Source organism: Rhinoderma darwinii, chromosome 11 (genome assembly GCF_050947455.1).
Source record: "Rhinoderma darwinii isolate aRhiDar2 chromosome 11, aRhiDar2.hap1, whole genome shotgun sequence".
NCBI classification, from domain to species: domain Eukaryota; kingdom Metazoa; phylum Chordata; class Amphibia; order Anura; family Rhinodermatidae; genus Rhinoderma; species Rhinoderma darwinii.
The window spans coordinates 37,305,074-37,329,822 of NC_134697.1; the positions used below are offsets into that span (position 1 = coordinate 37,305,074).

At 41.7% G+C, this 24,749-nt stretch overlaps 1 protein-coding gene across 3 annotated transcripts in view; it reads right to left on the bottom strand.

The window, feature by feature from the left end:
• Nucleotides 1–12,536: 12,536 nt before the first annotated feature.
• Nucleotides 12,537–24,749, bottom strand: part of PLEKHA1 (pleckstrin homology domain containing A1) — a 50,185-nt gene continuing 37,972 nt past the window's right edge. Inside the window, exons 10-13 of one of the 3 annotated variants that reach the window (XM_075841102.1) lie at nucleotides 24,523–24,586; nucleotides 23,042–23,131; nucleotides 14,323–14,400; nucleotides 12,537–13,804 (exon numbers count right to left, since the gene is read on the bottom strand). In XM_075841102.1, the coding sequence (XP_075697217.1) occupies nucleotides 13,517–13,804; nucleotides 14,323–14,400; nucleotides 23,042–23,131; nucleotides 24,523–24,586 (520 nt within the window). In that variant the 3' untranslated portion in view covers nucleotides 12,537–13,516. The remainder of the gene's footprint in view (nucleotides 13,805–14,322; nucleotides 14,401–23,041; nucleotides 23,132–24,522; nucleotides 24,587–24,749) is intronic. The other 2 variants (XM_075841104.1, XM_075841103.1) reach the window with 2 other exon arrangements.

Sequence of the window (24,749 nt, forward strand, 5' to 3'; positions counted from 1 at the left end):
TAAGGGAACATTGGCAATAGCTGCATCTAGTCCCATTTTTGGTACCAAATATACAGTTCTCACATAGAACCATAATATGCCAGTCCAAATAAAACCTGTGGCATGCATTTATTTTTTATTTTTTAGCTGCATTGTTTGTGTGATGGTAAAGCCCCATGGAGCAGAATTGATGGCACGCTGTTCGGTAGAGTTGTCAAATCGCTGGTTACTGCCCGCGCATTGTGGATAAAACTGCTGTTTACATGTAAATCATGTGCCTTCTTTTACATTAGGGTGAATGCACATGCGGTAGATTTGTTGCAGAAATTTCTGCGACTGTCCCATTCCCCTGTATTGGACTTGCAGAAATCCATCACATGCTGCAAAGACAACCCGATTCAGATCAATGGAACAGATTTTCAATTGCAGAAATTTTCACCGTGTGTGAATATACCCTAAGGCCGGGTTCCCACGGGACGGATACGCTGCGTAAAAACCATATATATCCACTATGAAAAGTAGCGGTAAAAGCAGCTTATACTTATGTAGGTCATTGTTATGGCGACGCGTACCTCTATCGCAGTCCGGTCTGGCCTCCCTGGAAGACGCTGCAGCACATGTGACCACAGCAGCCTGTGATTGACTGCAGCGGCGGTTACATGGGATGTAACGTCCTCCAGGCCGGCCTCCTGGGATGACGAATCATCCCATGTGACCAGCGCTGGAGCCATTCATGGGCTCCGGCGCTGGTCACATGGGATGCAACGTCATCCCAGGAGGCTGGACTGCAGGAAGGAGGCGGGCATAAGTATAAGTAATCGCTGCGAAAACGCCGCAAAAGTTGCAACACTGGGCTTTCTGTTGCAGGTTTTTCAAAACCCCCAATGGAAAATCAACAAAAACGCACCATAAATTTACATGCTGCGGAATTAAATTCCACACCGCCACACCGCAGGTCAATTTAGCTCGGGCATGAGATTTTCTGAATCTCATCCACTTTGCTGCTACTGTAGATGCTGTGAAATTTCCGCACAGAATTCCGTTGCAGAAATTCTGCCACGTTTACGCTACGTGGGAACCCGGCCTAAGAGATAAAATAAGAGCAGGTACTTTCTCTTTCCCTCTACTTGGAGATAAAAAATAGAGTGGCACTCACCCAATGATGTTTTCTTTTAGTCTTTATTTCTTAGTAGAAAAAGCGGGTAAAAACAGTGAGTACTACACAGGCTTTTTATCCCCTAGAGTGTGTTTACACGCAGCAAATTTGTTGCAGAAGTTTCTGCAACTGAAAATCTGTTAAATACATCTGAATGGGGTTGTTTCTACAGCAGGTGTATGGATTTCTGCAGGTTCCATTCAGATGAATGAGACGGTTGTAGAAAATTCTGCAACAAATCTCTAAGAGCAAAGTGTGGACTTAAAGGGGGTTATCCCATTAATAATTTTTATACCAAAATTCATGACATGCTGTTAATAGCAATTTCAATGTTATTTGCATTGTTTATAGTATATATATATATATATATATATATATATATATATATATATATAAATAAAATAAAAAATGTCATCTGTTTTTGCTTCCCTGTGTCTCCCCCTTGATGCTGCTGTTAATCTGTGTTTTTTTGGGGAGCTGCTCTGAGCAGATGCAATCTACTTTCCCCTCTGGAAGCTGCCGATATAGTCCCTTCTTACTTCACTTGCCCTGCAAAAGGAGTCTTCTCAGATATACTGCCATTCTGCTGTAGAGGCTCTGCACCTTCCCTGACAAGCAGGGCAGAAAGCTATTTCAATTGTCTGCTCTGCAGTGAGCAGTGGAGCTCTATGCAGAGATCTGGCTGTGGGGAGAGTGACTGAGCATGCGCGTCCTCCAGTACTCCATTCACTAGGTGGAGATACACATTGCTATACAGTTTGAACACCAGGTGGTGCCATACTACAGATGTGTCCTTCCCTAAGTTTTCTCAACCTATGCTGAGATGTGTTTCACACGAGATAACATACTATGTCACTAAATGTCAACTCTTCAACCGGTATTTTTTTTAACCGCATGTAAATAACAAACATTGTTAATTTTTTTTATGATCTATACAATAAGTAATATATTTAATGGTAGGACAATGCGTTTAAGCTTCTTTTGTAACTTCATGAGTTTTTATATGAAACGTAAAAATATATTTATGGGATGCAAACACAGTATACAAATGACTGACTTATGTCCAGTAAAAGGTTGTGGATTGCTTTGATTGGTGCTGTGGAGACCGGAATCTGCATTACAAACAAGCTAACCATTTCAGTTGTGTTTGGTTTTATAGAAGTGCCGACATCTCCATTTTTCAGGAGACCAAATACCATGAAAAATGACAAGAATATTCACAGCAAACTGAGAGGCAGATGTCCTCCTAAATAAACTGCAAATATTACAAAACTGCTAAATATTGCCTTCTACTGTGTGCAGTTAATGTGAAAATATTGTCGGATCATTATGGGATGAAGACAAAAAATACAGCATCGGCATGAGTGCATCGTATAGGCGTTTTCCCATTTTATATTGTGTGCGGCAAAAACATCTGCAGCAGCAGCACAACTCTTTGCTGCAATGTATCTGTCTGAAGTCCAGGATGTTTAGCTCACAGACAGTGGCGTAGCTATAGGAGTCGCAGCGGTCGCATTTTCGATCGGCCCCGAAGCCAAGGGGGCCAGTGCCGCCCCCCCCCCGCACCATATCAATGAAAAGTTACTATAGTACCTGGGGCCTATGTAATAAACTACACGTGCCCCCGTTACTATAGTAACTGACAGTACTTCCCTTCCTTTTTCCGGAGCGCGGCGGAGGTCCTAAAGTCACAGCACTATGCGCTGTGCACAACATCCTGACCCTGGATGGAGTCAGGACCTCCGCTGCGGCGGAAGAGGAGAGTAAGTTTAATACCACTGTCTGCTGAAGCTGAAAGGTCGGGGTCCGACTCCCGGGACCCCCACCAATCAGCTGTTTTGAAGGGGTGCAGCGCTCGTACGAGAACTAATTCCCCTTCATTCCGGTCATTTTCTCACACTGTGAATCGCCGACATGGACGTGTCTGCGATTCAGTGTGAGCAAGTAAGGGAAATGAAGGGGAAGCAGCGCTCGTACGAGTGCTGCACTCCCTTCAAAAGAGCTGATTTGCTGGGGGTCCCGGGAGTCGGACCCCGACCCATTAGCTGTTGATGGCCTATCCTGAGGATAGGCCTTCAATGTTTAGGGACTGCACAACCCCTTTAAGCCTACCATGTGGTAGGCTTAGATACAGGGTCCAACAAACCGTATTACACATGCACATAGGCCCTGTATTTAAGCCTACCATATGTGTTAGGCTGAGTTCACATCACCGCTGCCCTTCCGTTGAGCGGTTCCGTCTGAGGTTTCCGTCAGGTAACCCCTCAACGGAAAGGCAAACTGAAACATCAGCTTCCGTTTTCCTCACCATTGATCTCCGTTGTTCTTGACGCAACCAACAGCGCAGTCAACTGCGCTATTGATTCCGTCAATACAACGGAACCCTGTCACAACGGTGACAAACGGAAACCATTAGCAATGTTTCCGTCACAATTGAGATCAATGGTGAGGGAAACGGAAGCTGAGGTTTCAGATTGCCTTTGCGTTGAGGGGTAACCCGACGGAAACCTCCGACGGAACGCCTCAACGGAAGGGCAGCGGTGATGTCAACAAGCCCTTACTAATGTTTTTTTTTGTGTTTGTGCTTTTTTACAGGTTTGGTCGTTGGACTACGTCGGATTCGATGACAGCTTTTTTTTTTATTATCAATAAAATAGTTAATGAGGGTTGTGTGTGTGTATTTTATTTCAATAAACCAATTTTTTCTATGTCTTTGTATTTTTTTAAACTTTATTACTGCTGCCTTATTAATAGCTGCTGGCTGATTCACAGAATCCATTACTAAGGCGGGGCTTAGTGTTAGCCAGTGCAGAGGCTGACACTAACCCCCATTATTACCCTGGTACCCACCGCCACCAGGGGTGCCGGGAAGAGCCGGGTATGATCCAGTATCCGACGATCTGAAGTGCTGGTTGGGCACTGGGGCGGCTGTAGGTTGGTATTATTAGGCTGGGAAAGGCCAAACAGTGGCCCTTCCCACTCTGGTAATGCTAGGCTGCTGCTGCCGTGTTGTATCTGGCTGGTTAAGAAAAATGGAAGGGGGACCCCACGTCATTTTTTTAATTTATTTTTTATAAATAATTAGAAAGAATGATGTGTGATTCCCCCATTTTTATAACCAGCCAGATACAACACAGCAGCAGCAGCCTAGCATTACCAGAGTGGGAAGGGCCACTGTGTTTTGGCTTTCCCAGCCTAATAATGCAAGCCTGCGGCCGCGCCAGTGCCCCACCATCACTATAGATGGTCAGGTACTGGATCGTACCCGGCTCTTCTTGGCACCTCTGGTTATGGTGGGTACCGGGGTAATAATGGGGGTTAGTGTCAGCCCCTTCATGTCTAACATTAAAGAGGCTCTGTCACCAGATTCTCAAATCCCTATCTCCTATTGCATGTGATCGGCGCTGCAATGTAGATAAAAGTAACGTTTTTTTGTTTTTTTTTAAAACGTTCATTTTTGGCCAAGTTATGAGCTTTTTTATATATACGCAAATGAGCTTTGAAATGGACAACAGGGCGTGTTTTTTTCGTATGTCCAACTGGGCGTGTATTGTGTTTTTAACTGGGCGTGTTTACTTGTTTTACTAACTGGGCATTGTGAATAGAAGTGTATGATGCTGACGAATCAGTGACCAGTCAGCATCATGCACTCCTCTCCATTCATTTACACAGCAGCATCACGTTCTTACTAGAACGATGTGCAGCCACATACACAGACATTAACGTTAATAAAGTGTCCTGATAATGAATACACATGACCTCCAGCCTGGATGTCATGAGTATTCATAATCCTGACACTTCGGAATCTTTTCTGTGAGATTCCAGCAAGCCACGCGTAATCTCGCGAGATTACGAGGTAAACGAGATTTCGTTTCCCTTGCTGGAAATCTCACAGAAAAGATTCAGAGGTGTCAGGATTCTGAATACACATGACTCCATTTTGGAAACTCAATCCCTCAGGGCATTCATCTACGGGTGTTGTGCGGTCAAAATCCTCACAGGTGTTTCATAGATTTTTCTAGAATTAGGCAGTGAAAAATAAATATGTCATATTTTCCAAAAATATGTAGTTTTAGCTCTGCACAATTTGTTACTCAATTTTTTCTGAGTATGGAATACACCATATGTGGTCCAAAACTGCTGTTTGGGCACATGGCAGGACTCAAATTGGAAGGAGTGCCATCTGGCTTTTGCAGCGCAGATTTTGCTGGACTGTTTTTCGAACGCCATGTCACATTTACAGAGCCTTGAGAAGTGACCCATTTTGGAAACTACATCCCTTAAGGCATTTATCATTTGCCTGGACATATGACAGGGCTTCGGAGTAAAAGAGCATCATGCGCATTTGAGGCCTATTCTAATGATTTTCGCAGCATTCGTCCACAATTGTAGCGGCTCGGAGGTCAAATATGGAAACAAAACCCCAAGTAGTGACCCCTATTTTGGAAACTATACACCTTGAAGGCATTTTAAGGGTGTAGTGGACATTTTGACCCCACGTCTTCTTGTATTATAAATTAATGCGCAGTGGATGGTGCAAAGTGCAATTTTCCGCTGATATGCCGTTTTAGTTCACAATATGTTGTGCCCAGCTTGTACCACTGAAGATAAATACCTCATAAACTGTTAAGCAGGTTCTCCCTGGTATGGGAATGACAATTGTGGAAGTAAACCGTTGTTTGGGCACGCTGTAGGGCTCAGTAGGGAAGGAGCGCCATCTGGATTTTGGAGCAGATATTGCTTGGTAGTAGTTTTGTTTGGAGGTTTACATATTTAAGGGAGATGTAATGGGCTTGGCAAAGCAAACCTATCTGCAAAGTGTCACTATTTATCCACAATATTTGGTAAGGGAAGTGTATTATATGTGGGCTGCTGGGGTTTGTGTGCCAGGGCTATTTTTTAGTCTCAGTCCGGCCCTGAGCCTTAACTCGCCTCATGGTAGATGCAGCCCTGTTTACATTGACCTTACGGAGCGGAGGGGGCATGGCTGGCCACAGGGAGATGGAGTTTGTGACTCAACGGGGCATAGCGGGACAGCGGTTAAAAACCGGGACTGTCCCGCTGGATCCGGGACGGTTGGGAGCTATGCTGTTACAGTATAGTGCCTTGTGAAGATTAGGACCATAGATTTTTTCTTAAAAATGGTATCAAAAGGCCATACATGTCTCAGATGGAATATGTCATTAAATGGGGTTTTTCACGACCGGACAACTGATGACCTACATACAGGATAGGTCATCAGTATATGATCGGTGCAGGTTCGACACCCAGACCAATCAGCTGCTCCGGCTGACGGATGTTTTGAAGTGTATGGGGTAGTTCGAGCTGGAAGCAGATGGCTCTGACCACTGCATAGCGGCCGTTCTGCAGAATCACTTGAATAGGAGCAGAGCTGCAGTACTGCAGCTTGGCCACTATTCCGTGACCGGAGCTAACTGCTTCCAGCTCCAACTACTGCATACCCTTCAAAATATCTGGCGCACGGAATGGCTGATCGGTGCGGGGTCCTGGGTGTCAGACCCGCACCGATCATTCACTGATGATCTATCCCGTGGATAGGTCATCAGTTGTCCGGTCATTGAAACCCCTGTAATATCAGATTAGTTTAGCCCTCCAGAGAGGAGGGGGCTGTGCATGCATACAGCTCTTTTGTAGTTTATAGGAATTGTAAACTGTTCATCTGTTTCCGTAACACCCATCCCTCGTCTCTTCCCTGAAGTGCAGGAGACCTCTATTCTCCTGATTGATAGGTGGGAATTCCACTTCTGACATTTATTGCATATAAGCCATTTATATACAAAAAAATTCTCATGTTTAAGTTTTATTGCTGCCCTCAGGAGTGGATAATTGGACAATATGGCCCTCGGAACCAGAAAAGGTGTAACCCTGCTCTAGAGTCCACACTTTATCCACTTCTCACCGAGAGTAGGACTAGCTATGTATGCAACCTCTGAATGTAAACAATGATGTTTTCATTCACTAACAACAATCATAACTTAAAAATGGCAAGGAATTAAAACTATATTAGAAAATTGTAGAACTTTTCATTTTTACAGTGATTACATTTTATTGACTTCTTTCTGGAAAACTTCCAGACCCTCACAGATACGCTGTTTCAGTAACTCCACATGTAATCAAGTGGCCAGGAGAGCACAGAAAGCTAGAACGGGGTTTAGGGGGACCCGCCTCTATCTGACATGTCCTGTGGAGATGTCATAAATGTCCTTCATGGAAAAACCCCTATAAATGCAGCGGTTACTATTGACCGCTGCATTTAACTAGTTAACGGAGTTTCCCATAAAATACATGTATCCCCTATCCACAGGATAGGGGCTACATGTGGGATCGCTAGCGATGAGAACGGGGGACCAAAAGTCACCCAGAGCGCCACATGAGAAGCTTGGACTTCCGACTTCTGTATCCGGCAGCTCCATAGAAATCAATGGAGAGCCGCTCACGCATGCGCAAAGATACCATTAATCACTATGGAGCTGACGGGCACAGAACGCAGAAGTCAAAGCTTCTCATGTAGCAATCTTGGTAACTTCGGACCGTGTTCTCCTTATCGGACCCCCAGCGACCACACATGTATCCCCTATCCTGAGGATAGATGTGTTTTATGGCACAACCCCTTTAAACGGCCAGGAACACCAAAATTGCTATAAGCTGCAGGGACTTTTTAGCAAATTTATTGTGGCTAAAAACTGCGTATTATAGTCCGAAAAATACAGACATGCCCTCCCAATCCAGGATTGTAAAGGGGAGTTCAGCGTTTTTTGACGTGGCAACTACGCCAAAAGAACCTCCCATTGATTTCTATGGGAGGTGGAGGCGGTTTTTGTTTCCCACGAGCGGTAAACGCTCGCAGGAAAAATAAGCAACATGCCCTATCTTCGGGCAGTTACATCTCTGACCTCCCATTAACATCAATGGAAGGCAGAGAAAGCAGTTTACGCAGTGTTTTTATGGCCGCGGCGGAAAACAGCGTGCAGGCAGATCAAAATCCGCCTCAAAATTCCTGAAGGAATTAAGGCAGAACAGGGCCTAAAAGAAAAATGGTGTATGTATAGTTAGTGACGGCCATATTGGTTATACACACTTCGTTCCTGCATTGTCTGCAGATACATTACAGAAGGGTGTGTGACTTATAGTGACTAGGAATAATTGTCAGAAGTCTCCATAGATTAATACCTGTATAGCTTGTTTTTTTGTTTGTTTGTTTGTTACAGAGCTAACAAATCTTTTTGCATGCGAATTACGCAGGCACGGATCTGGCAGTTTTAAATTCAACCCATTGACTTCCGTGGGCTAAGCAGGAACTAATAGCATTGGAACATGCTGCACGTGGAAGAGAAAAAAAACACTGCGCAAAAATACAAAACCTGAATATATTCGTAACATGCAAGTGTGAATGAGCCATAAACACTGAAATTAAAAGGTAACCGGTCAGCAGTTTTGAGGCCTCAAAACTGCTGACAGAGCGATATTGTGGAGTGGGGAGGACATTTTAAATGTATCTTATTTTTTTTCTTGGTCATGCAAGTTGCATAACAGAGGAACCGGTGTTGAATTTCCCTGGCATGGCGGTTGCGAATGCCACTCCCTGTTCTGAGTGACGGCTCTAGCAGCCAATCAGGAGACCGGTAGAGCGGTCACTCTTGGCAGAACTTGCCTCAGTGGCACTTGCGATCAGCGCGATGGATGAATGAAACAATTTTTTTGCCATGAAAGAAAAAAAAAAGGTCAATTTAAAATGCTCTTCCCTCCACTATATCACACGGTCAGCAGTTTTCAGACCTCAAAACTGCTGACAGGTTTCCTTCACTTATACCCGTCTAAGACGCCATGCACACGACCGTAAAAAAAAAACTCTAATTGCGGACCGCAATACGGACCCAGCCGGTTCTATTGACCACAGACACCTTTCCGTAGCGCTACGGATAGGTGTCCGTGCCGGGAAATATGGCGCATGTCCTGCTTCTCTGATTGTATGGGAGCACAGCATGAAAATACAGCCTGCGGGTGTCGGCAGCCAGCCGTGCCTGCAATCGCAGGCACAGCCATGTGCATGAGGCCTAAGGAGTATTTTTTTTCTCTTTATGCCTCCTAGGGTGCATATACTTGGCCCATATATCAGGAGCTTGAGGAACCAATCAATTTTGAGCTTAAAGGGGTTTTCCCATGAACGCCACTTACCACCTATAGGTGATAAGTGTCTGATTGCTGGGGGGGCACTCATCACCGGAACGGGGGATCCTGTATTTAACTAGAGCAGTGGTCGGACATGTGGGCTCCTGCTTTATTCAACTCTATATAACTGATAGAGATAGCAGCGACAGCGCTAGTCTATTTATGTCAATCCCGTAGTATTAGAGATGTGTTTAATATTTATTCTGAAGAGAAAATAAGGTTCTGTGAATAGTGCAATTTAAAAAAAAATGGTGAAATCTCATGTTAATTTTTATTGTATGGCTTGGAGGTTACAAAATATGTTTGAGTTAGCGGAGCCCCCTCAATTTAATATTGAGAATACTATTTATAGCAGCATGTTTAGGGTTAAATGGTTGCGATTGGCGAGATCAGTGAGTGCAGGAACTTCCCTCCCACTGGTCATGTACATTTTCAGCAAGGTGCATTAACAGGTGAATGTAATACTACTTATTGTATTAAACCCTTTAGGCCGGGTTCCCACGGGTTGGATAAGCTGCGTAAAAACCACGCAGCGTATCAGACCTGGAACCCGCAGGACATAGTCTCAAAAACTGCACCACATTGTGCTGTGGTTTTTCGGCCAGAATTTCCGCTGCGGCAGGCAACGTGGCTATTTAAAAAAATAACTTTAAAATTCATGCTCAGACGTACCTAGGCCATTGTCATGGTGTCATGTCCCTCCTTTGCCATCTGGTCCGGCCTCCCTGGATGACGCTACAACCCACGTGACCTCTGCAGCCTGTGATTGGCTGCAGTGGTCACATCATCCCAGGAGGCTGGACTGGAGGAAGAAGCAGGGAGTTCTGGGTAAGTATGAATTTGAATTTTTTTTCTCTGTGTGATTTTTTTGCAGCGGAATCCCTGCAATTCCGCTGCAAAAGTTGCAACACTTGGCTTTCTGTTGCGGGTTTTGCATCCCCATTGAATTCAATGCGGAAAACTCACAACATAAGCAACGAAAATGTGGCATAAATTGACATTGTGTTATTAAAATTCTGCACCGCAGGTCAATTTATGAATGTTTTCGCTGCTATTTTTTTTTTTTTTTTCAATGGCCGTCACAGCTGCATGCGTTTTTTGTTTTCTTTATCAATACATTATTGAAATTTCAACATATTACAGTATAGAATAAGTTTCACATATTGAACAAATTCTGAGTGGAATGACATCCAAAAATACATGTAGTGTTTTAATTTATACTTGTCAATTGAACAGACAAGAAAATATGGCAAAGAAAGGGTAGGGATAGAGGGGGACAGGAGTTAAGATAATATAGGTGCGTGATCTCTACAGTCAGCAAAACGACATATTCATGGGCCCCAGAAGGTAGAAATACATGCAGCTGCAATAAATGTGTTTTATTCTAATTGGCCGGTCACACAGCAGTTGTTGGCCTGTGAAAAAATACGACATGTCCTATTTTTGGCCGTTTTCATGGATCTCTCAATAGACTCGATTCTATCAGGGTCCGTGACAACTGGTTCCCGCACGGGTGCAAATTGGACGTGTAAAACTGCCATTTAACAGATGCTCGTTTGAATAAGGGTACGTTCACACTCTCAAAAAGAAGAAGAGGCCGAAAATTACGTTGCGGTTTTCAATGGAAAACCGCCTCTGATTTCAAGGCATTTTCTTTAAGCTGAAAATGAAGCTTTTTTTTCCATTTGAAGCGTCTTTTGAGCCGAATTTCATAGTGGCAATGGAAAATCAGCTCCAAAAACACCTGAAGTGACCCGCTACTTCTTTTTACGAGGCTTCTTTTAATGTGGTGTTTTTTAAATTCAGCAGCGTAAAAATCTACCTCATGCGAACAGCAGTGTATTTCCTATTGCATTCAAGGGGAAGCAGTTTGTAAGTGTTTTGTCAGTGTTTTTCCAGGCGTATTTCAAGGCATTTCCGCGCAGTTTTTTCAGGCGTATTTCTGTGTGAACATACCCTAAGGCTGGGTTCACACACACTTTTTACGGACGTATTTCAGGCGTTTTAGCATTGAATTGCGTCCGAAAATGCGGCTCAAAAGCGTCGGCAAACATCTGCCCATTCATTAGAATGGGTCTTACGATGTTCTGTGCCGACGGTCATTTTTTTTACGCGACGCTGTCAAAAGGCGGCACGTACAAAAAGACGCCCGCGACAAAGAAGTGCATGTCACTTCTTCAGACGTAAATGGAGCCGTTTTCCATTGACTCCATGGAAAAACAGCTCCAATTACGTCCGTAATGGACGCAGCGAAAGACGCCTGCACTTGCCATTACGGCTGATTTTACGGTACTGTTTTCTCCTGAAACCAGCACCGTAATTTCAGCCGTAACGGACGCTGCCATGTGAACATACCCTAAGGCTTTACTGGTATTTTTTCTATTGCCTTATATAGGATTATGTGCAATATGGTGCACTGACAGATCAATAAATGGATCCTATTCATTTGTATTGCCAAGTAGATATTAAAGTGTGAAAACTTTCAACATTGTTCAAAGTATTTTTTATTTCTTAGGTCAACGTTTGTTTTGTTTTTCAAATCAGTCATCCATCTGACCATACTGTAGCGAGCTGTGCGTCCATCACCTAACCGGACTGATTTTTTATCAACTGGAAAAAAATTATAAAGACTCCTATTGAACAGCAAGCAGAGATCTTGAAAGCCATAAGAAATTTATGCAGAAGGTATAATGGAAAATGGTACAATTTTTTTTATTATTATACAAAGAATAACCTTTATTTGCTATATCCAGAATACCCATTTAAGAAATTACGGAGAAAAAAAAAAGTAAAGATTTGTTTTAGACAAAATGCATCATGAGTGCACACACACATTTTAACAAATCATGTAATACTCATACTTCGGAACAAGTAAAAAAAATAATTATATCATACAGCAAGAAACAGCCCCAAGTTGGGGCAGTATACCGGTCGTTACCCCATTGTTTACAGGTCTGGATTCACTGCAGTGAAAAGGCAATCTTACCAAGAAGTTTGATCATTTGTGCCCTACTCTTGCTAAACTGTATGGATGTGTTCACACATTGCGGTCGTATCCGTTTGTGCCATGGTACTATGGCAGTAATGCTGCTATGTCACACAACTGTAGCGTTTTGTGACCATTGCAGCAAAAAACAAACACCATCTGACTGCAACATGTAAACAAACACATTGTATTTCTCATCACTTTGGTTTACAAAGAGACGCTACATAAATGAAAACGGATTTATTTCAAGTGATCGTCAAATGGTGCACTTCAAGCACGCGATTTAGGAAAATTTTATTTTTTAATATAAATTAGAACCCACCACCCTCATAAAAAAAGAAAAATAAAATACAATAAGGAACTTTGGGATTTGTCATATCTGAAGAGTCACAGATGGAAGCACATGGCTACAGCAGTTCACAAAACAGTCAGACACCACATGAGATGCAACACAAGGAATCAGCAGGCACTTGAGACGTGGAGACACAACAGTGCAGGAACAAAACGGTCTCCAAGAAATTCACGGAACAAGCGTTTATACCTGGACTACAGACACAGCGAGATTAACGTTCATAAACCGAAATCTCTAAAACAGGTACTAAAAGGGTCAAACTCATTCCAATGCTATTCCAAGAGCATTTCCCCCAAAAGTGGCACTGAAATTAAGTGTGCAATATATGACGGGGACAAGGAATGGTGGCAGGAGCTCAAGATCAAGTTAACTCACAGTGGTCCAGCTTTCTCTGCTTGTAGACAGGCATTTATTGCATTGCAACAAAGGTTTAGACATGAAAATACTGTATTAGCAGATTGTTAAAATCCGATAAAACACCAAATCGTACGTGTCACGAAGGTGTCTGTGCCAGCTGTAGCACAACCACTATAAGGGCAAAAAAGGCACTCCATGCCAAGTGTGGCATGCTCTTATTATGTGACCAGTGTCACAGAGTTCCAGAGAAGGGCAAAAGTCAATCCTCGCTCACTTTGGCAGCAGAAGAAAGTTCTCGACTTGTTTTGGGAATGTGTTTCAACATCTTACTGCATTGGTCCCGCAGACCTGATGGAATAAAATCAAACAATTCCTTACCATGGATGGGAAAGTAAATGGTAGGTCAGAAGGAGGCGGTTGTGCATTGTAAGACATGAAAATGAACCGGTAAAGCTGTAGGTTTGTCAGATTCATTCCACACATCCTTCTATCGGCCTCAGACATCAGTGACCGGCAAGCTGGCATCATCTAGGTCAACAATCCCTGGTTCCAATAGAGTAAAGGACATGTTGTTGGGCACAGAATGAGTCATTTTGCTAGCCTGGTTTCCTGCAGAGACAGACGGGATCGTGGTGTGTCCTGGCTGGTTCTTGGTAACTGTGCGAAATTCATCCCTGTTCCGATAAAGAGGCCCGGGGTCAGAGTGCTGAGCTCGGGCGGTCGAGTGAGGGAGACCGAAGGAGCGAAAAGAAGAGTTGAGCTCGGAGTATGAGGTTGGGGTCTCCTGCAAAGAAAATGTAGTAGGCGATGAGACACTAACACTTAATGAGCACATGTTTATAATAGTCATCAGCAAAACAGCCATTGAGTGAGTCAGCAACTGTAAAACGCGTGATCGGCCAGAACGCGGACCAGATTACTCTCTCCTGTCCTTACAAGCCTGGGCTACAACACTGCAGGTGATACAGACATAACAGAATGAAACAATGAATTGTTCCACACACCCCATATTACCGGTACAAGGCACGCTGGGGCCAAACTGCAAAAGGCAGTTGTTAAGGTTATGAGTGTAAAACAAAGCAGACTGAGCGTATCCCTCAGTATCTTCCCAAGATGAGGCATGCTCTGTCACCGTCTCAACACGTAGCATGCAAATACAACAATACAGCGCAGTATGGCTATGTGCACAATGTACACTGTGGGGCTGATGAGTTTAGTGGATGGAAGTTATGTGGATGTGAGGTGGGTTAAATGGTAAGAGGCAGCAATTAGTATCGTGGGCATGCACTGCTGCCCATGTACCTCGGAATACAGGGATTTGAAAGACGTCTGACCTGACGCATCTGCGGGGAGACAGGGCAGGGTGGGGATTAAAAACACCTTAAGGAGAGTAGAAAATAAAAAATAAAAAAAAGAAGCGATGAAAGAGAAACTGAAAGATGCGCTGTGGAGAAAGCTGTAAAAAGATAAAAGTAAGACTTGAAAGGCAGCTACAGGAGAGAGAGAGACAGACACAGACAGAGAGAGAGACAGAGAGAGAGAGAGAGAGACAGAGAGAGAGAGAGACAGAGAGAGAGAGACAAAGAGAGAGAGAGAGACAGAGAGACACAGAGAGAGAGACACACAGAGAGAGACACAGAGAGAGAGACACAGAGAGAGAGACACAGAGAGAGACACACACACAGAGAGAGACACAGAGAGAGACACACACACAGAGAGAGACAGAGAGAGAGACAGAGAGAGAGACAGAGAGAGAGACAGAGAGAGAGACAGAGAGAGAGACAGAGAGAGAGACAGAGAGAGAGACAGAGAGAGAGACAGAGACAGAGAGAGAGACAGAGAGAGACAGAGAGAGAGACAGAGACAGAGAGAGAGACAGAGAGAGAGACAGAGACACAGTGTAAAACTTACAAGACAATTATTACTTTCTGAAAAGAAAAAACAGATCTACAAAGTCTATGGAGGTGGAGTTATTCCTGTGCAATTCAATTGAAAGACTCCACCACGAAAGATAAAAGGCAAAATTCAGAATAGCCTTAAAGGGCTTGTCCACCTTCGTAACAAATTTATTTTTTTCTCCAATACTTCTATAATTGAAAACAAAGCAATTTTGCAATAAGCAAGGATTAAAAACGTCCTATCATTTTGTTTCTACAGCTCCTATGAATACCTATGTGCTGCCATGGTGACAGACAACAAACAAACCCTGTGTAGTCTGATCTTGCAGCCATATTCCCTCCGATCTGTTCTGCCTACCAAATGTTCTTTAGCAAAACATAGGGGATAAATTGAAGGGAGAATGACCGCAGGATTAGACTACATAGGTTTCTTTTGTAGTCTGTTACCATGGAGACACAAAGCTCTCCATGGTTTCAAATCAAGACCTACAGTATTGCATAATTGATTTATTTTACGTTTTAAATAGACTTTACGGTTTTAGAGTCTCTCACGCTCTGGAGGACGTGTCATGTCCTGCATTACCCAGAGAACCCGTTGGTATAATTGTGATGTTCAATTTCCCCTGTAGTGGTGCTGCAGGGAAATTAAACATTTACTGCCAAGTTTCCACACAGATTACAGGTAATTGCTGGGGGTCCCCGCGAAAGGATACTTTGTGATCAGCTTATCATCAAGGGACCCTTCTAACAAGTAGGGATTCTCTAAAGCAGAGAAACCCTTTAAGGTCAATCTGCAAGTAAAACCCATGGTTGTTAGTTTTAGTAACGTTTTTCAAAAATCAACAATCATGGTAAAGAAATTGCTTTGTGTGGAAAGGACTTCTTCTGTCTTAAGTATTACAAACCTTTATGATAATATTTTAGGATGATTTGTAGTAGAAACGTTTGGGGTCAGCTGTGCCGATATGAATGTTGTCTATAGCTTTAATACATTAAACATTGCACACATTGATCATCACTACCCTAATAAAGATGGATGAGAACTAGAAACATTATGGTTGGCTATTGTAGTTTGCAGTTGTTATAGTCTATGTCTGAGTGACTTGTCAGGCTGGGTTCACACAACCTATTTTCAGGCGTAATCGAGGCGTATTATGCCTCGTTTTACGTCCGAAAATAGGGCTACAATACGTCGGCAAACATCTGCCCATTCATTTGAATGGGTTTGCCGACGTACTGTGCAGACGACCTGTCATTTACGCGTCGTCATTTGACAGCTGTCAAACGACGACGTGTAAATTGACTGCCTCGGCAAAGAAGTGCAGGACACTTATATACATTATATGCAGGGCATTTCTTTGCAACGTAACTTGAGCCATTCTTCATTGAAGTCAATGAAGAGCAGCTCAAGATTACAGCCGTCAAAGACGCCTCGCATAATACGAGGAGCAGCATTTACGTCTTAAACGACACAGCTGTTTTCTCCTGCAAACAGTCTGTCTTTTCAGACGTAAAAGCCTCTCATCGTGTGCACATACCCTTACAGGTAATAGGAAGAACATATTTATTAACTCTTCACCAATCATTAGTCATATAGACCCCAGATGTAACAGTTTGGCACTTGCTGTAATCTGAAAGCATTGCTACATTATAACACTTTTCAAAGGAACAGTCAATGGCTTTTAATTAAAGTCCTAGCAGGAAAAAACATTTTATCAGCTCCCCAGACACCATTTGGTGCGGCCACTGATCGTGGATTCAGAAGGGTATGAGAAATAGCCGAGACAAATCGTAGTCATTTTCTTAGCAAACCAGGTCTGCATATTTTAAGCTTCTAATTCCCTTTCACATATGAATGCTCATTCCCGATCATTGACCTTGTTAACAGGGCGAGGATCAGCCAATGAATGAGAAACCACTTGTTCATTGGCTGAACTCCTCTTTTATGCAGCCAAAAACTGGTCGCTAGTACACCTACCTGCGTAAACAGGGAGACGTGCCGCCGACATGATGCAAATGTATGTGGACGATCGTTCATTCCCACACTAAACGTTTATTGCTGCATTTGAATGGAGCAAGCGCCGATTGACAAGCTGTATGGTCGATCGGCGCTCATTTTAAAAGGTGTAAACACTCACACTGTATTCTGGAGTGAGGAGAAAAATATAAATTGCACTGATTGTTATAGATTGCTGTAAAGCCATTTCCTACCTCTGAAAGGATTGTGGATGTTGCGCCAGTTTGATAAACAATTATATTAACTGCAATTGCTACTTGTATGTAGGAGGTGTTCACATGTGTGACTTTACTGTATTTTCTGCAAAATCTGCCCGTCTAAAACCACCTCAAGGTCGGGTTCCCACATAGCATAAACGCTGTGGAATCTCCACAACGGAATTCTGTGCGGAAATTCCGCAGCATTTACAGTAGCGGCAAAGTGGATGAGATATTGAAAATCTCATGCCCACGCTGCGGAAGAAAACCCCACATCGTAAACGTTAATAAATTCACCTGCAGTGCGGAATTTAAATCTACACCATGTCCATTTATGCTGCGTTTTCCTGGATTTTCTATTGCAGGTTCTCCATTGAATTCAATGGGGATGCAAAACCCGCAACAGACAGCCAAGTGTTGCAACCTCTGCGGCAGAGTTGCTGCGAATCCGCCACAAAAATCGCAACTCAGGGAAAAAAATAATTACTTACCCAGAAGTCTCTCCTTCCTCCAGTCCGGCCTCCTGGGAGGACGTTGCATACCATGTGACCGCTGCAGTCAATCACAGGCTGCAGCATCACACGGCCTGCAACAATATCCCAGGAGGCCGGAAAACGCGCAGAGAAGAGGGAAGGGGTAAGTATGAACGGCTTTTTTTTTCTGCTCCCCAATGTTTTTTTTCCACCGCGAAAATTCAGTTCGAAAAACCGCACCACAATGGTGAGATTTTTCAGACGGAAGGTGCTGCGGTTTCCAGGTTGGATACGCTGCACAGTTTTTACGCAGTGTATCCGACCCGTGGGAAGCCGGCCTAAGGCACACAGCCATGCCCGTAATTACGGCCGGTGATTTATAGGGATGGTCGGCTGGGGACAGTCACCCGCATTTGCCATTATAAAGTATGGGAGCACGGTCCGTAAAAATAAAATAGGACATGTACTATTTTTTGCGGGTCACTTCTACGGCTCTGATAGTTTCCCGTAAATACGGGAAGGTGTCCGTGGGCAATAGAAATTAATGGGTCCGTACTTTGATCCGCAATTGCAGTCCGTAAATGCAGATCAAAATTACGGACGTGTGCATGGGGCCTAAAAGTGGCATGAGGGACAGTAATGCGCAGAAGAGCGTAGCAAATTCTGTAAACATTGCCTTGGCTCTAGTAACATGTACCTTGAGACCATCAGCTGGTAAAAGCGGATGCCGTGCTGTACAGTCTGCTCCTTCTCCCCTAGTTTTGCAACCTGATAGTCTTCCAATTTTGCGATGTTCACAAGGTTGCTTGAAACTTTTTTTCCCCATAGGAAAACAATATGGTAATAAGTATTTTAGGGTTTTTTTCTGCAAATAGTGAGCAACACAGGGTCATGGCGAAGTCTTAGGTTTTGTACACCCCACATTTGTGGTGCCCGTTCACTATATATATATATATATACACACACACACACACACACACACACACACACGGTGAATGTATCATCCATAGCCTATAACGGGTCTCAACCTATGCAAAAGTCTTTTTGCTTACCAAAAAGTCGTTGACTATTTTTACAATGTGAGTCAATGGCCAACATATTGAACTGTATATCATATATTGGGGCCCATATGTTTGGCATATAAGTCATATAGTATATAGCAAATGGAGAAAAATATTGGTCTTGTATGTACGTGTCATGACAGACTGGCTTAGAAAAAAATAAATATAATTAAAAACAAAAAATAAAAATGCTACCACCCAAATAAGCCCTAAAGAAGAGAAAAATAGCTATGACTAACACATTCCATGAAGACAAGTACCCACTTATATATACCAAGCCCAATGCTCATGACATCTTAGTCCAAAAATGCAGGCAACTGCTTATTCCTGAAAATGTTGCATTGTTTCCAGAGAAATGACCACAGAAATTCTTGTGAACTAATGAATAATAGTGCCCTCAGCAGCCCAACAACCCACCTACTAAACTTCAATTCACAGAAAGCCCCCCCCCCCCCCCAAAAAAAATAAATCACAATTTCAGTAACTGACACAGCATCTGTAGGCTACCATCTGTCCAACCGCAAAATAACTACCAGATTATAATTTTTCACACCCACATGCTTGGGAAGGCCGGCCATTCAACGCTCTTACGAAAGTGAGAACTGTACATTGTTACTTGCGTTCATCTGTAAAAGTACAAATCCGTACACAGAGATTTGAGAGAGAAAAGCACGGCGCCACATAGTGTGAGTAAGCCCAAGAAATAACAAACTTAGTTTGACAGATGGAGGCTTACCACAGGTGAAAATGTCAGGAGCGGGTAAAAGGTAGATAAGTGATGGATGAGTGCTGCTGCCGAGATCCCAGCCGGTCAATCTTTGAAGGACCACCGCAATGTGAATGAGTAATTTGTTTGAAAAAACGGGACCCCATACGGCGCTGCTACTCAGGAACGAATGCAGTAGTAGTTTAGAATTGATACTTTATTGTAGGCTACGCGTTTCAATGCCGCACCGGCATCTTCCTCAGGCCACAAACATTTTAGTCTGAACAACAGCCCTTAAATACACCACGCGGGAGAAAAAAAAACAAAAAAAAAAAAACAAAAAACGCCAATGTAGACAGGGTTAAAGTGCAAGATGACGTAATCACTGTGAACAGTTCAAATATGACAGGTACACAAAGTAATCCAATAGTATATAATGCTAATTTAAACTAAAATCGGCAGAGTGGAAATAAAAATACGGTATGGGATCTTACAATAAGAAACAAAGGGGGGGGGGGGAAATTGCAAACAATCTATAAAACATTAATATCCATATCAATGAATTTAAACAGTTGCTAAAACACAATAAAATATACAGAAGTTTAGCGATGTATCGTACTTGCAATATTTCGCGGTAATTCACCATTTAATTAGGATGAAAACGAATTAAAAGAAAATAAACTGAATAAGTGAAAATCATAAAAACTGCTATTGAACCCATATAGCTGGGAACTCAACTGGACGTAGAAACCATAAAAATAGTGTATATTTCAGTGAAAAAACAGCAATCAACCATTAAGTTGATCTGAATGTCATTTATATTTTTATTTCTAGTAATTAACCTATGGAATAAAATAAGAACATTCCATCATATAAAGATGTAGGGGTCGAGTAATTAATTTGGATGAAAGGGAGGGCTATTTTGGACAATCTGAAATATGATTAAAGATAAAAGTTTAAAAGCTCAAGAAAAATACAGAAGTATATGCTGTATCAAAACAGCGATATTTTGCGGTAATTCAACAATTACTTGCAATCAAAACGAATTTGTAAAAAAATGGATTCAGGAGGAGAAAAAGATTAAATTTACTATAAACCCGTGGCAGCCAGACCCCAGAATAATCAGGGAAATCACTATTAATAGAACCATTGCTCATCCTTCACGATGATAATCATAGTACCAACAGCGATTAACCTGTGTAGTAAAATATGGAAAATTCACTACAGATACAAAAAATATATATATAAGTATTAAGTACACATATATAAGTTAGAGGTGAGTCCTATCTGCTAAAAAAACACAAATGTCAATGTGATAAAAAGGAGCATTAATCAAGATTAGTTTCCGAAATGTCATTCAAACCGTTTGGATGTAGGGTCAATAATTTAAATATCCAAAAATTTTCTCGTTGCTTGAGTTTTTGGAACCGGTTGGGAACGTCACAAGGAATTTGCTCAATAGGCGTAATGATAATTCTATTAAACTGGCAGTTATGGGATGAAGCACAGTGTCTCGAAACACTGTGTTTTAAAAACCCCTTAAGGACGTTATATCTATGTTTGTTGATCCTGCTTCTCAAACATTGGATAGTCCTCCCAATGTACTGTAAGTGGCACGAACACTCAAGGAGGTAAATTACAAAATTACTACCACAATTAAGGAAAGCCTTAATTGGGAAAATTTCTTTGGTTGTATTGGAACAGAAGGTCAATTTTTTGTGTGAGATATTATTACAACACAGACAACGTACTTGGCTGCACTTATAGGATCCATTCAAAACTGGTAAAACTCTGGGAATAGAAGGTTTAAGATTGTTGATACGACTAGGGGCCAATATATTCTTCAAATTAGCTGACCGTCTAAAGGTGATATTTGGTTTGTCAGGTAGAGAATTTTTGAGGAAAGGATCATTTCTCAAGATATGCCAATGTCTGGACAAAATAGATCTCACCAATTTATGTCCACTATTGTATGATGTAATAAAATTATTTGTAAACTTAATCTTGTTGGTATTAGTTTTTCCATTTTTATTAGTGCAATCGGTAGTATCCTCTGTCTTTTTCGTTTGGCTAACACAGGCCTTTTGGGTCAATTCTGCGGCTTTTGAACGTGCACCTTCAATAAGTTGTCTAGGGAAATTTTTCTCCTTAAATCTACTTTCCAAAACCTCACATTCCCTTACAAAATTAATTTCAGACGAGCAATTCTTCCTCACTCTCCTAAATTGGCCAAAGGGTACATTTTTAATCCACGGGGGGTAGTGGGCACTTCTGAAATCGATGTAGCTATTAACATCAACGTTTTTGAAGTGTGTTCTGGTATTAAAATTCCTGTTAATGTCATCAAAATCAATAGTTAAATCTAGAAAGTCAATACATGTACTGGAGAAAGTATAAGTGAAAGTTATTCCAAAGTCGTTCCTATTTAATGTTTCCATGAAGTCAGTAGCTTCTTTTTCGTCACCTTTCCATACAATAAATAAATCGTCTATAAAACGTCTGTAGAGTAAAATGTGTTCCTTAAAATTATGGCCATTAAAAATGTGTTTATCCTCAAACTCGCCCATATATAAGTTGGCATATGCCGGAGCGAATCTGGAGCCCATGGCACAGCCCTTTATTTGATTATAAAAATTATTTCCAAAGCTAAACACATTGTGCTTGAGGATGTATTCCACACAGTTCGTTAAAAATAGAATTTGTGCAGTTGGAATTTTGGGATTCGAAGCTAAGACCGATTCAATCACTTCAAGGCCTCTGTCATGGGGAATATTGCTATATAGGGCTGTGACGTCGGCTGTTAAGAAACACACTTTGGATAAGGGGGGTACAGTCAAAAGATTTTGTAAGTCATTAATAAGTTGAGTGGAATCCCTCAAATAAGAGGGTAGTTGTAATACAAATGGCTGTAGATGTAGATCTATATAGTGTGACAAATTACTGGTAAGGGATCCAATGCCAGAAATGATAGGACGGCCAGGAGGATTATTCATACATTTATGTATTTTTGGTAAGTGATATATAAATGGTAAACTAGGACATGGCATATTAAGGAAATTCTTTTCTTTTTTGGTCAGTAAACCCTCTGAAAAAGCTGCGTCTATGAAGGTTCTATATTCATCTATATATGAGGAAAGAGGATTAGCCACCAATTTTAAATAAAATGAACTGTCTGATAAAATTCTGGAGGTCTCCCTAAGATAATCACACCTGTTCTGTATAACGATGCCCCCTCCTTTATCTGCGGAGCGGATCACAATCTCCTTATTATTCCGTAGGGATTTGATAGCTTTTCTCTCTTTACTGGATAAATTGTCTGGCATGAATTGAGGTTTATCAAGCAACCGGCATTGAAACGCGTAGCCTACAATAAAGTATCAATTCTAAACTACTACTGCATTCGTTCCTGAGTAGCAGCGCCGTATGGGGTCCCGTTTTTTCAAACAAATTACTCAAATCCGTACACAGGAAAAAATAAATAAAAAGGAAAATATAAAATTATATATATATATATATATATATATATATATATATATATATATATAAAAGAAAGGAAGGCACATAGGAAACTGAACTACACCCCATGGCCACAAGTAACTGTGCGCTCTGGTTTCTGTTACAAAGTCACCGCATCACGGTATGAGGTCACTACAAGCGGATGAAACCTACAGAGGCCGCAGATCTGGCTGGCCCTCGCTGTGCTACAATGGCACCAGATATGGCTCGGATCCAGCTGTGCATTTCTTCAGGACTGTCTGCCTGTTGTAAATGTAATAGAAAAGATAGACAAAATAAAAAGTTTAAGATCTATGCAATAATACTAGATCACATGCATATTCAAACATTACAATGAAAAGTTATACCTTTGGCCATCTTGGATAACACGGACTGTAAAACCTACTTAAAATGCATCTCCGCTCTAATAAAACCACGGTCATAGTCAATTATTTGGATTAAACACAAAAGGGAAAGACGATCCTATGATGGAATGCGACTTTCAGTGATTCTTAAGAATTATATTTTGGGAAGACAAACATGGCAAACCCTACATTACTCACACCCAAGGTGGAAAACCCACTATATTTACTGGTACAATTAAAAAAATAATGAGCTGGTCATAGTAAGTCCAATATATTATAATTGACATAAAAGCTCCCAGGGTTTGGACTAGACTGTGGCTAGAGGCTCTGTTCACACAGGCATTATGGTCAGTCAGGTTTCCGTTGCTCCAAGTGCGCTGAATAGTTTAGTTCGCTGTATTATTCAGCCTGGTACAAAAAATAAAGAGAAACTTGACAGAACTATTATAAATAAATTGGACCCATTACAAAAAATAAATCCTTCTTACCAGTCATGGATCTTGTATAAAAAAAAACACAAAAAACTGACTCAATGACAGCAGTGTGAACAGAGCCTTGTGTAGCGTGCAACCGGTAACGACCACACATATAAAACCAAATTCCACTGCTTGCAAAGAAATCATCAACAAGATATATGCTGGATATATATCCATTCCTCAACACCTTGTAAGTAGGGAAAACTTCTTTACAGGTTTGTATGACAAATACTATGGATTTAACCCTAAATATTTTAAACACCAATCAAATGTCCTCCTTTTAACACTGAAGTTTTTAGCGCCAAAATGGATGGATTTCTTAATCTTCAAAGCCCTTTGAGCTCCGTTTTTCTGATACAGAGCTCCAAATCCCCTATGTAGACCGAGTTAAACAAAAAAAAAAATTCTGCCTGCCTAAAGCCACCACTAGAGGGAGCTTAGTCGTTTACAAACGGTTTATACATTGAACTCAATGATACCACAGATGCAGTAAGCTCCCACTAGTGGTGGATGCAGGTAGCACAAATGATATCTTCTAACGCTAGGTATATTTGGAACTCTATTTTAGAAAAACCGAGTTCGGACACCAATATAGATATTAAAAAATTAGACCCACAGGATTTTAGAGCTTGGTAGATTAAAGAGAAAGCATATTTCCATGGTGAACATTTATGTAAATGAAGACTGATCCAGATCATGATTTTTGCACCGTGACTAAGTGGATCTATTCACCCTGTTACTTAAAATCTGACATATACAATCGCTAGAAATAGAATTTTCATAATCCGGCACCTTCTCAAAAGAAAACATGTACCTGTACGTAAAACGTTCGCGAAGTCGTCACTATTTCAAACAAATTGTCCCTCATCATTATGTCACTGCGGAGAAAGGGGGAAAAAAACTAAATAATTATCCTTGTGTTGTCACACAGTGAGGTTTTATCTTGTCAGAATGACAGACAGTTGTTACGAAGAAACAGAATCACTACTGGTGAAAAAACAGGTTAAGAATACATGAAAAACATACATGTCAAATTAGGAT